At 45.0% G+C, this 13,692-nt stretch overlaps 1 protein-coding gene across 1 annotated transcript; it reads right to left on the bottom strand.

The window, feature by feature from the left end:
- Positions 1 to 6,083: 6,083 nt before the first annotated feature.
- KPNA2 (karyopherin subunit alpha 2) lies at positions 6,084 to 11,943 on the bottom strand (the record flags this gene model as incomplete). Its single annotated transcript, XM_084218636.1, has 10 exons — positions 11,857 to 11,943; positions 11,622 to 11,759; positions 10,659 to 10,747; positions 9,594 to 9,862; positions 8,035 to 8,129; positions 7,667 to 7,930; positions 6,806 to 7,039; positions 6,542 to 6,724; positions 6,283 to 6,432; positions 6,084 to 6,176 (listed from the first exon to the last, which is right to left on the bottom strand). Exons 1-10 carry the CDS (start codon positions 11,929 to 11,931, stop codon positions 6,084 to 6,086), a joined length of 1,590 nt encoding a protein of 529 aa, XP_084074762.1. The 5' UTR covers positions 11,932 to 11,943.
- Between the last annotated feature and the right edge of the window lie 1,749 nt (positions 11,944 to 13,692).

The raw sequence follows: 13,692 nt of genomic DNA, 5'->3' as shown, positions 1-13,692 counted from the left end.
CAGAAAAGTTTTTAAAGACAGTTTGGAAAAAAGCTGCAGGAGTGGGCTACCCTGATTTTTCTTAAGTAATTTCTAGGATCATTTGTTATTAAAATTGGATTTATTAAAAATTATTAGGTCCCCATTGTCAGTCTCCCTCAGTCCCCTCTGTTTTGCCTTTCTGAGTTAGTTTACATCTTGCAGAGTTGTTCCACTCCCCCTCTGCTTACATTTTCCTTCCCTAATCCCTGTCTGGCCCCAGACTGCAGGTGTTGATATACACTTAAGTACAGATGGGGTAATAGCTTCAGTTGAAGGAACTACATAAAACAGCATTTGTACACAGATGAAAAATTCCTGCTCCATTCAAGCCAAGTTTGCAAAGCAGTTCTTCAGAAGTGGAATGTGGCTGTCCTGCCTGTCCCATCCCCCTGCCCTGATTTCCCTAGACTGGTAATGTTCTCTCTCTTATATGTTATATGAACTGCAGCAATTGGGGTTTTTTTAGCCATTAGGGGAAAGGAAATGACATATGGAGAGAATTCAAGTCCCTCCTCATTCCTAGAGAGTCTATCCAGAAAGTCAGAGTGCTGAGCTCCATCCAAGTGTCGTTTCCTGCTCAGAATTGGGAAGGGGAGCTGGAGGTGGGAGGAGAGATGGATACGTAACATTAAATTGCTGCTTCTGATTAACAGCACATTCTGCACACGATTTCACAGTATTGCTTTGAACAGAACTGAGCCTCTGCAGCCCAAATATGTGTAGCAATCCACTGATGAAAGAGCTATTTTTACATCTGTTTCATATAGTGGGTAAAAATGAAGTGATTTGGATGGTGGAAATGTGCTTTGGAGATTACTGAGGATTTTCTGATAACTTTGTACCTCCAATCTTCCATATGCCCACAGAGCATTATTAATACTCCTGGTGGTTACAGCTATTTTACCCCTGTGAAGCTGCACACAAAGCAATCTGTTACAGAGAAAAAATTAGGCAGCTTTCCACTATTTTATATATATTAATATATAAATGGATGTATGACCCCATGATTTCTATATATATTTTAAAAAAACCTTCAAAAGATGACCCCATGATTTTCATTTCACATTGCAATGCAAATTGAGAAAGATATGAAATAAAGGAGAATGATTCCTCATTACAAGCTCAACAAAAGAGGCAGTGTAGTTGTGATCCAAACTCCCCCACAGTGAAGTCAGTGCCATTGATTTTGCTTCCAGCGTGTCAGTCAATTGAAACTCTGTTCCTGGTATGTGATTTACACATCACCTCTGGAGCTGGCCCATTGTTTTATTCAAATGATCAGCACAACATTTTAATGTGCTCGAGCAAGTTGTGCTTGGTCAGAACTAACAGGATTTTTCTCCATCCTGCTTTATTTTTTCTCTCCCTTCCTCACCCCTTGAAATCCCCACATCACTTCCCTCCCACGGGTGGCACTCCCCAGAGCAGTGGGTGAACTGCAGCCTGGAGAGGGGCCACGGCTCTTCCACGAAACCTCCCGAAATCTCCCGGCTTCAGCGGAAGAGCGTCCATTTCCTGGAGCCAGCCTGAGACAGACAGTGCTCTGCAGTCAGGAGCAGCCCTGCAATCCAGTCACCCTTCATCCATAGGAAGTGCCATGAAACTCACAGCAAATCAATTCTCCCTCAGCTGTCCACAGGCTGAGTTTCTGCCCGCCTCGTGTCAGTGCCCTTCCCTGCATCAGTGAGTTCTACAAACACAAGGGACCCCTCTGCACACTTGGAGTGGGAATGTTCTTGTGAATGGATTTTCCTGAAATTTCCAGTTTCAGGGGGTGCACCCCTCCCAGCCTAAGGTGGGGGTCCCCTAATTCCCTCTTAGCCTTTTCTCCTAATGTTCCTCTGAAGGCCAAAGGGTTAATGTGTTTCCTGTTAGGTTTTAAGTGAAAGTCCTAACATTTTCCTCTATGGGTCAAATGTAACTAAACATAATTAACCTTCATTAATTACTTCTGTTTTGACTAACAGTGCCTCTTCCCGAATTTACACACTTTCCAAAGCTTAGACCTGTACTTAAATCTACATCATACCTATCAAAACAGAGCTCCAGTACTCCTGGGATAACCCCATATTCAGCAAAAGGATAAGAGTGACCAGAGGTACCATGGGTTAACTACAGGGACAGACATCAGGATTCCCAGGCTCCAGGTGAATTCTGCCAGCAGCTTTCTGAATGCCTGTGGATAACTTTCTTGTGTCTCAGTTTGCTCTGCTGTAAAATACATTTAGAAACAGAAGAGATCTGTGAAATATTGTTGGGTTGTAGTGAATTCCTTTTCCTGCAGAACTACAGCTGCTTCTTGCTGCTGATACACCACTGTGGTTCTGTGTGCAATTTAAATCATTCTGGATAGGGTAGCAGGAAGCAGCTTTGCTTAAGAGAATAGTTCAGTCTAATTCACAGGAAAAGAAAAAAATAGATTTCTACTGATTTAACCATTCTTAACTTTCCCACAGTTTAATCTGTTTTTCCTGCAGGGGAAAGTGAACAGAACTGCATGCCTGCAAAGCCCCAGCTCTCCTTCCAGAGCCTGGCACCTTGGGGAACAGCAAATGGAACAATCAGCCAAGCAGCATCTGCTGCCATCAGAATTTCAGAGGCAGTTACGTTTGCTGAGATCTCAGACTGCAATCTTGCCATCACTCCACAGATAAAATAACATTAGCAACAACTGCATTCCAAGCCAGTTGATGTCAGCAGGGGTCTGTTATTGTTGCTCTCAGCACAGAGGAGTTGGCAGACTGACACACAGGCCACCAGACATTGATTCCAGCCCTTGTCCTGAATGAGGCATTTAACACATAAAGAGGACAAGCTCTTAAATCTGACAGGGCCATGTAAAAAAAAAAAAAAAAAATCCCCCCCAAAAAACCAAACCAAACAAACTAAAAACCAGGAGCAATAACAATTCTCCTCTTCTTTTTAGCTCCTACCACTTTTCTGAAGCTAGAGATGCATCCTCATGGGCGACTGTGATCCTAACCTCAGAAATAGTTTGCATTTTCTTAGAATAAGGAGTGACTCACCCCAGTCACTTACTCATAATCATTGTAGATTGTTGTTTGTGGAAATACATGCTGCCAACAGGGCTCACTGGTGGATAGGCTGAACACATTTTTCTTGGATAAAAACAGTCTCTGGCCCCAAAAAGTTAATTATTAAGCCACTGAGCTGTCAGGCATCTAAAGATCTTGCAGTGTTCTATTATTAACTCAATATATTGGATAAATCTGAAACAAGAAAAAAAAGAAACTGAGAGAACAGTGTTGAACAAGTGTTCTGCATTTACCATATACAGAGACACAAAAGCCAAATTACTTGCATATGCTAAAGGAGTTGTTTTGACGTAACAGCGCTTTGATTTTAAAGGGGCTTCTAAAAGGTTATATTTTATATTCGATATTTAACCTGGCTAAACCCTTGGCAGTTCGCACACGGATGCTCTGTGTGAGCACACGGGGCCCCCGCAGCCGCAGCTCGGCGCTTTCCACAGGGACAGCGGAGCGGATCCCACCTGAGCGCTCCCGCCGGGACCGTCCCGCCTCGGGCAGCGCCCTCTGCCGGCCCCGCGCCGCTCTGCAGCGGCACAAAGCCCGGGGCCCCTCGGCTCTGCCCCTGCGAACCCTCGGACAGCAACGCTGGGGAATGAACGATTCCTTCATTAAAGCTGGCTTTGCGTAATTGCTTTCATAGAAATTAATTCTTATAGTTCTCTACAGTTACACGGGAAATCAGGATTTTCTAACTGATGCTTTTAGGTCAAGGGTGGAGGTTTGGCAGTAGAGCAAAGGACAAAGAGGTTTCACTGCAGGTGCAACAAGGCCCTGTTTGGTTGCTTTTCCCCCCAGAAGAGTAAAGGCTCCAGCAGTGTAAGGCTGGTCTTTTCCCTGTGCACAGGTATGCCAACACCAGACTCTGGCCCCGGGAGCTGTGGCACCTGTGGTGGCACTGTTCTCCATAGGCCCTGGGTGCCACCTGCAGCCTCAGCTCCCCGTCCAGGGCAGGCAGGGCTGGGAACAGACCACAGGCACAGTTCAGCCTCTTTAGAGACACCCACAGAAAGGCTTAGTACGTGCTACAGCTTCTTTGCAGGTAAAGAAAAACAGTTAAAGTGGTGCAGGCCAAAGTATGAAGGTAATCGTGAATCAGTTGAGGATGGTGTGGTTTTTACAAGCCAGTCTCCTTTGTGACAGGTAGAATCTGCAACCCCTGCTGGTGCAGCAGTTGACAGGGATGTGGCACCAGGACCACGTTCTGAGCTGGATGCAGGATCTCCCACAGCCCAGCAGAACAACCATCACAGCAGTGACTCAGAGATTGCTCTGCACAAAGCATTATTGCTGCTAACAAGATGTAATAGGACTGTAAATATGGACAAATTATCTGCTGCCCTTTGTAACTTTGTCACAACCCAGCAAGACCCAAGCTCCAGAGAGGTCCCAGGGATGGATGTCATCACCAACTTCCAGTCAGGGAGGGAACCATTTGCCAGCAAGTGTGGGACAGGGAGCAGCAGACCTGCCCCACACTAATGAAAGCAAGAGTGACATCATCTACATTAGCAAGAACACATTTGAAGAGATCTTTGTTAGCAGCACACAAGAGTGAATTCTTCATGAAGCACACCTGATCTCCTGTGGATTACCAAAGAGTTACACCCAAATCCACTTTTCTACACATCTGCATTTCAAAATAAACTTGGAAGCATACAAAAGTGACTAATACAGGAGACAATACCAGATTCCATCAGGTTCACCTAGCAGAAGGATAACCCCCTTTTTTTTGTTTGAGTTTTTATTCCCCTCTACCCACAACGGTGGAAACAAAGCCAAGGGGAACTCTGGGAGAATTGCCTACATATCAGAATTTTCCCCCTACCTTTAATTAATAAAAGTGACACACTGAGGTCCAATTAAGTCACATTTATGAAACATCTATCCCTGAACTCTGACCTCTCCTACACCATCATTGGAGCTAGAGACACTCAGTAAGCTGAGACAATATAGTTATTCCATCACATTTGACTCCTGGGAGGTTCAAGTTAAATACCTCAATCCAAGTTTTTCCAAAAAAAACTGGAAAACAGAACTACAGTTCTTCCTCTCCACACAATACTCTTGCCCCCTGCAAACCCCATCCTGTACAACCCCTTTGAGGGACAAAATGGGTTCCTGTAAGTAATGACTTTAGCAATAAAGGGACAGCTGATTCCAAGACAAAACCTTCATTTTTGCTTTCAGGGACAGGCAACTGTGTCAAAGCATTTCCCGTGCTCTGTCAAAAGGGTACCTGAAGGTGTATGGAATTGCTGTACTTACCTCTCCTCCAAACTACTACTTACAGTTAAGTTGCACTACTAGTCTTTAAATATTCCTCCAAGAGGCTGAAGCTAGTTTAGCTCAGCTATGCACACACAGGGCAAGATTAATCAGATTTCTATAGGAAGTACCTGGAAAGAAGCAGCAGTTCCTTAGTCCTGTAATAGAAGGCTGCTGCATGCAGAAGTGAGAACTTGGGGTGACCAAGCTGCTTTAAATCCAACATCTTCAGCATTTAATCTCTCATGGTTTGCACCTGCATTCATGCCATTAACTATTTTTGTCTAAATTTTACTTACCCCATCAGTCAGCTTTTAAGAGAGCAAGTGACACAGTTCAATTTGATGTATGGACAACATTTTATTGAGCTTCAAGTAAGTTTTCCTTAAAAGCCTGTTGAGTGTATTTATCACTGCAACAGGTCATGTAGAAGGTAAGAGGCTAGGGGGAGGCCTGCAGAGCAGTGGCTCAATGCTTTGTGAGAGGCCTGAATTGCCCACATGCTCTCTTTCCCCAGACAAGGACAGAAACAGGAAGTATTTACAAGCATATCTCAAAGAATGAGGTTTACATTTAAAAATTCACAGATACATGTAGAGTTTGAACTGTTCAAGTATGTTTCAGTTGGACAAAGTGCTACAGAACACAGAAAAACCAGTAAAGGCAAGAGGAACTATTAAGACAAAGAGGTGGCAGTCATTTGTGTGCTAAACCACTTGTAGGTGGTTGCAGTATATGCAAGACCTAGAAGTTGAAAGAATTTGGGGTACTGTCCTGAATTTGGAAAGTGTAGCTGTCAGCAGTAGAGTCTGGTACAACATTCTGGTCTTCCTCTTCCTAGAAGGAAAGAAAAGAAGAAGGTTGGAATGGCAGTAGCATTTGAATCTAGTAGTCAGTGCTGGAATAGAAAATAAAAGTAGAAGAGATCCCTGAAGCCACTTACTTCTGCTGAGAAATATTTCTCAATGATGGTGGATGAGGCTCTGTACACTTGTTCGTTTTCATGTGACTGGAGAGCTTCAATTCTGTCTAGACCCCCACACTCCTCAATCATGAGGCAAAGCTTTTCAGTCTCATTAATTTTCTCAGCAGCCTGCAACAGGAAAGTGTGGAATTACCTCTGGAAAGCTATACAGCAGCAGCTACTGGAGAGCCATTAGCAACAACATGGACAATAATCAAGTATAACTGCATCTACATACCAAGAAGATGTTGGAAACTGCATCCAGGATAACGAGCACAGTTTTGCTGTCTTTAGTTGAGAGAAGATTCAGCAGGGGTTCAAGAACACCAGCCTGAACAAGGTACACAATCTGGTCAATTGTTCCACCACTTGTGTAGTTTGTCACAGCCCACACAGCTTCCTTCTGAGATTTGAAATCCCCCTGTGAAGGTAAAAGCAGAGTGTTTGAACACAGAGAAGTAATAGAAAAAGGCTCAACATCGTAAATATAGGCTTTATTTACCTTCCTCAGAACACCAATGAGATAAGGCACGAGACCGTGGTCTACAACTCGCTGGATCTGATCCTGACGCCCAGCAGTGATGTTGGACATTGTCCAGGCTGCTTCTTTCTGAATGTTGTTTTTATGATGAGAAAGGAGACTTGGAAAGACAGCCAGTGCTCCTGAGTCAATAACAACCTGTGTCTGCTCATCAGTACCAGTGACAATATTTCCTATGGCTCTTAGTGAAGGAGTCTGAAACAAACATGAATGGAATCCTTAGGAAAATTGTTCAAAACCGGATTAGATTATAGCAAACACAGCTACACTTGATGGCCACCCACTCTAACCTTCCCAGTTAACAGCATGACCTGCTGTATACAATTGGGGTTTGTACTCCTTGTTAGCATTCCACAGGCAGACACTCTTGTCTGCATGCAGAGACTGCACACCTTCCAAGGTCAGTCTGCAAACAACCACCCATGACAGAGCTTAGGGAAACTACCTGCTAAATACTAATGCAGTTTTATTATGCTCTAATTATAGTGTGTACAGAGCACACTTGTGAACACTGTCCCTAGAATTTGGATCTGAAACAGCAATTGAAAGGCAAGCTTTAGTGAATGTTGACTGTTGTGCTGGCCTGTGAAGTAAATTCAATGATTATATAAAGCAGCTCAATAGTCAGCAGCAGCAGCGTGTCTCATGTAAGACAGCACCCAGGCAGGAGAGAAGCTGATGTCTCACTTCACAAAAATTACAACAGGCAACTGACTCACGTATGAAAAGAGCCCTTCAGTTCCATGGACACTACTCTCCCTAACTTGCTTGATTTGAATCATGGCTAGAACTGCACAGCAGCCTGCATATCCAATCACTTACCATTATTGGCAGTTCACTACATCCCAGGAGTCTCACAAGTTGTGGCACCAATCCAGTTTTCACAACAACTTCTATCCTGTCATTGGAACCGTCTGTGAGGTAGGAAATTGCCCAGCATGTGTCTGCCAACACCTCAGGGTCATCGTGGTGCAGGAGCCGGACAAGAGTTGGAAGGATCTGCTGGATGGCTTCTATGGGAGGCGCAGGATTCTTATTGCGACACAGGTTTGAGAGGGTCCACGTAACGTTGCGTAAATATCCGGACTACAACGGTTAATAATAAAGAATAATAGTTAATAATAAAGAATAAATGGCTAGCAATAATTCAGTACTCAGTAATTGTAACTTGAATCACTCTGCACACTTACAGCCAGGGAAGAGAGGTCAGGAACAGCAAGGAGACTCAGCAGTGGCTCGATTGCACCATATTTAATAACCAGGTCTCTGTAGGCAGAACCATCCCCTGGAAAGAAACAAGAAAAAAAAGCCAGGTGAAGACCAGGAAAAAAGGAATATGTGTACACAGAATTGTTGTGTGTTAGAGGATTAATTATTCTAGTCCTTAAGAAAGGCTGGATAAAATCAGAAGGAATGAGAGGACAAAAAGACTACTGCTATGGTTCAGTCACATGACAAGCATGTTCAATCAAGCACTGAGCTTCACCTTTTGCATTGGAAGAAGAGGTAATGTAATGTAGAATGTTTTCTATGCAGCTTTTCCTAAAGCTGTATAGCTCATAACCATGCAGGGTCTTGCATGTTTCTTTGGAGACAAATCTAAGCCCTACACTAGAACAGAGCTTTCTCCACAATATGGGTTTTGAAATGCATTATAATCATCAGCTGCATGATTGGGTGCTACAGAATAAGGCTGATGGCATGTCAGAGTTTGACTGACAATTCAATTGCAGGGTATAATAAATACCATATAATTGATTTTAAAAGTCTAAGGACAAAGTTTAAGAAAACCCCAATTAAACAAGGCTTTTAAACAAGATAATAGTCTTTGTGTGAAGATTCACTGTCCTCTAGGGCACATCCATTGGGAACCATAATACAGCAGGTACAATATTTAACTATATTATTTATTTTGACCAATTTTTAAAGACTGGGTCCAACACTGGCAGATCAAGTAATCCTGAGAGAAGCATGAGAAACTTTGCTATACCAATACTTATCAGCAAGGAGCTGTTTCAAAGCAAGGAATATTGGCCATCACATACATAATTACTTGAGTCACTGCTTCCTGCCTTCCCCCTTTTAGTCAACACACAGAGCAGAGCTCATTACTGAGTCACAAAAACACTGCAATGTCTGAGAAAGGTTTGTGTTGTGGCATGATTAGAGATCAAATCCAGCAAGCCTGAGCTGAAATCTGGAAGCAGTGCCCACAATACAGCCCACAGGTTGGGCCAGGCATTGCATGAGCTCTGAAGACAAAGTTTCCTGCAGCTTGCTCTGCAATGCAGGGCATGTCATGACTGGAAAGCCATTGGGGCAGAGCTCCCAAGCAGCTCAGCACAGGGCATGGCACAGCAGGAGTGATGTCAGAGTGATGCCCTCCCACATCAGACAAGGGCACAGGTCTGACTGAATTCCAGAATTCACAGAATCACCAGGTTGGAAGAGACCTTAAAGGTCAAGTCCAACCCATGCCCTAATACCTCAACTAAACCATGGCACCCAGTGCCATATCCAGTCTTTTTTTAAACACATCAAGGGATGGTGACTCCACCACCTCCCCAGGCAGACCATTCCAGAACTTTCTGTAAAAAACTTTCCTAATAGCCAACCTAAATTTCCCTTGGTGCAGCTTGAGACTGTGTCCTCTGGTTCTGTCAGTTGCTGCTGGTGAAAGAGACCAACCCCACCTGACTATGACCTCCTATCAGGAGGATAATTAGAGCTGTGCAGTACATGGACATACCTGCAATATTCCCCAAGGCCCACACAGCCTGCTCACTGATGTGAGTGTGTGGAGAGGCCAGCAGGGAAATGAAGGCTGGAATTGCCCCTCCATCCACCACTGCCCTGGTTTGCTCTGACGTGCCAGAGGCAATGTTGGTGAGTGCCCAGGCAGATTCAAACTGGATGGGACTGCAGTCTGCTCTGCCCAGGAACGAGACAAACTTCGGAATCAAACCAGCCCGAATTATGTTGTCTATTGGGGGTTGCTTCTCTCTTGAGAGGAGTTTCCTAAGGAGGAAGACAGGAAGCATTATTTTTGCTGGCAGACATCTGAACAACAAATTAAAGTCTTAAAAGCACTATAGGTAAAAAGTTTAACATTGTCTTAACATGCAGAGAAGGCAACCAACACAGCATGAAAGAGAAATGCAGACAAGCTGGACACTGGCTTCCTAGGCCTCTGTTAACACTGGGTTTGGCATGTCTTCACTATGTGAGAGGTTCTGTTCAGACTCTGAAGTAAAGCAGACCGGCAGGAGTCATTACACATCTGAACTGCCAGAGGCTTCTCAGCAGAGAGAGGTTAGTCACTGCCAGAAGCAGCACTGCAGCAATATGCAAGCTTATTAAAGGATATTTTAGATTTGGAAGAAGAAACAAACTTGGCAGACTTCAAACCCCAGTCATCTTACTGTTCACATTATTCTAAGGTGGATTGCCACACTCATACATATCAGACCTAAGTGTTAACACAGTTTAAAAGGTACCTTACTTTGCTATAATAAAGGGTTTGCTATAATTACTCCTTCAAATCTAAGGTGACTACTATTAAATTTGCCACCACTAGAGCAAATTACTTCTTCCTACCAAAATATTCAGGCATTTTAAATATTCAAAAGCCACATGGTTTGAATAAAACTATGCCTAAGTTATGGGTACCTCAGCATGCTATATAAGATGGTGTTTGTTGAAATACTGCCTGATAAGAAAGACCTAAGCAGCCACTTAGACTCTTAAGTCAATTCTCTCACCTTGCCCAGTTATTGGCTTGCACAGCTGAGTTGGTTTCCTCTGAACTGCTTACCTGGCAGCTTGAGTAGCCTGTAGCTGAAGCTCCATGTTATTACTATTAACTCCTTTGACTATTTCTTCAACTGACCAGTGTGCCAAAACCTGTACAAGAAAATATTACATGAGTGCTTCACTGGGACTGTGTATTCCTGACCACTGAGAGCTCTTACACAACACCATGAACAGGCCCCAATTTACAGCCACTTCCCTTAGTTCCAGCACCATGAGATATTTCCAAACCTCATCAGCTACAGCTTCATCCATAGTTACCAGAACTGCTGAAAGCTTTTTTAACCAAGTGCTTCATACCAGTTATGCTAGGCTTAAAATGTAGCTGCAGCCAGTGATGCCTTGAGAAGCTAACTCGGAACAGAGGCTAAACAGAGTTAAAAAATAAGGTAAGTATTTATTAAAAGGCCTCAATGGATACAGCTTGGGCAGTACAAGAGCCTGGCAAGGGCTTCACCAAAGATGAACCCAAAATAGTCACAAAATGGACCATGGTCATAAATGGTCATGAGGTCTGACACTCTTATAAGTTTTGATCCATTTGCATATTGGAGTTAATTGCCCAATTATAGCTTCAGGTTATGAAGTTCAATCCTGTTTATTTTTCTCTCTTCAATTCATTGTTTATAATTTTTGGGCCTAGAGGTTGTAATCACTGTCCTTGGACAAGCTGGAAAAGAATTGTTTTGTCTGCCTAGCCTGTGAAGTGAACTTGCCAACACTTAATATGAAGCTCAGAATTACACACTAAAGCAGTACAGGACCTGAAAAATATGAAAGCTAAAACTTAAGGCATCCCCAGTTGTGTGTAAGAGTGCTGTCCATTAGAGGTGATAATACAGCCCTGAGTTGATAATGCAGATGTAGTAGTGCTGTCCTGCCCTTGAGAAGGGGTTCATGCTGGCCTGGCTGCAGGACCTTAGATGGTAAGACCCTCCAAGTGTGTCTGTTCTGAGCACTCACTTACCTGGTTGCCTTTGTTTTCCTGAAGGGGAGAAGTAGCATCGTCTGGTAAAGTGCTCACATTTCTTCTTTTAAGCATCTGGTCATCTTTCTTAGCTTTCCTCAGCTCCACATTGACTTCAATACGCCGCCTTCTCATCTCCTGGAGAAAAACCACTCAGAGTAAGTTCTTGGCTTTCAAAACTTAGATTTAAAGAAACAATGGCTGGCTAAAGTACTAATGGCTCCAGAGTACTCACTGTGCTGTCCTTTCCTTTGTTCTTGAATCTGTTCAATCGAGCTGATGGTGTATTGGCATTCTCATTAGTAGACATCTTGCTTGTTAGAGTTTCCAGCAGGACAGATAAAAACAAGCCTGAAAACAGAGTAAAGGCAAGTTTACTCCACAAAAGTTAAATTTTAAAAATTGGATTCATAAGAATGAGAGGCACTTGATTGTATTAACACGATAACAACATCTGACTTGATCAACAGCTGTCTCTTTAAAGAACCAGATGTTACAACAAGCTCTAGCATCAACACAAAAGCAGAGGATACAGTCACACGATTTTAAGACACTTTAAACCAAATACTATTAGTTATTATTTTCAGGAGCAACACAGATTTTCCTTTCCACAGACAACACACACGCGCTGTTAAATACTATTTTCACGTACCTGTGCTGCACAGGATCCCACCCAGCCCCACCCCGACCTTTTTGGACGAGAACGTCGAGCTCTCGCAACGGGAAGGATCCCGAGGAACGTTTGCAGAGCGGGTGCAGCCAGGAGCACATCACAACGGCTACAAGGGTAACGAAGAAAACCCTGCAGCTCGGCCACCCCCAGCTTAAGAACCGGCTTCGTTTTGGCCATAGCCCCGCGGGACCGACAACCCGCGCTGGGTTACACCAGCCCTATCAGCCTCAGTGCAGACAGCGGAGACGCGGGAGGCTCCCGAGAGAGGCCCCGGCAGGACTGCAGGCAGAGCACGGCTTTTTCCAAAAGGGCAGCGCAGGGCCCGCGTCCCCGCCACCCCGGTCCCAGTCCCCGCACCTCGGCCGGAGGTTCCGCCGGTCGCTCCGCCGCTGCCGCACGCTGCCACTGCCCACGGCCGCCCCACGCGGCATTTAAATTTCCCGCGGCCGCGCCCTGCCATTGGCCCGTTCGAGCCAAAGCAGCCTTCTGATTGGCCGGTTTGAAAGCAGCCCGGCTCGCGATGACGGGGAATGCCCTCCCGGAAGAGCCGGTCGGACATGACGTACTCACAAGGTCCGGTACTACAACTCCCGGCGTGCCTCGCGCAGGTAGTGCCAGCAAGCCTCTGTGGGGCGGCGCGGGGCACGCCGGGAGCTGTAGTGCGCGGGGCCGGGCTCGGTGATATCCCGGGATGGGAGCGGGGGATCGGAGTGGGGAATTGCATCCCCGGAGGGGTCTCGCTCTGAGCGGTTCGGGGCAGAAACACCCATTCCCTCAAGCAGAGCGCAGATCCTGCCTCAGTAACCAGCGGGGCACCGCAGGCTTCCCCTGGGACAAGGGCGTGACAAGATGAGGGGAACAGCTCATCGAAAGAGAAATCGAAAGAGAGTGGGTTTAGATGGGATATTGGGAAAAAATTCTTTCCTGTAAGGGTGATGAGGCCCTGGCACAGGTTCCCAGAGAAGCTGTGGCTGCCCCATCCCTGGAAGCATCCAAGCCCACACTGGATGGGGCTCCAAGCAACGTGGGGTAGTGAAAGGTGTCTCTGCCCATGCTATGGGGTGGAACTGGATTGCCTTTAAGGTCCCTTCCAACCGAAACCATTTTGTGATTCCATGTCTCCATGCCTCACTTATTGTCTCCTAGAAATGTGGTGCACAGAAATGCAAAGAAAAGGGGATATGAAATTGCAGTTGAAAGCAGTTCTGCAGCCATCCGGGCCCCTGTGGCATAGCCTGAAAAGGGATGAGATTGTTTCTGATGGGTTTGGCCTGCTCATGAGGGATGGAATACAAAAGAACACTGATTTTCACAGGAGATATTCAAACCAAACAACTGTAGGGAAAACACGACTGACAGCAACTCTGACATTTTGAGACACCTGTAAGGTACAACACA

This window comes from Fringilla coelebs (assembly GCF_963513975.1).
Source record: "Fringilla coelebs genome assembly, chromosome: 19".
NCBI lineage: Eukaryota > Metazoa > Chordata > Aves > Passeriformes > Fringillidae > Fringilla > Fringilla coelebs.
This window is presented reverse-complemented; position numbering and strand designations above follow the sequence as displayed.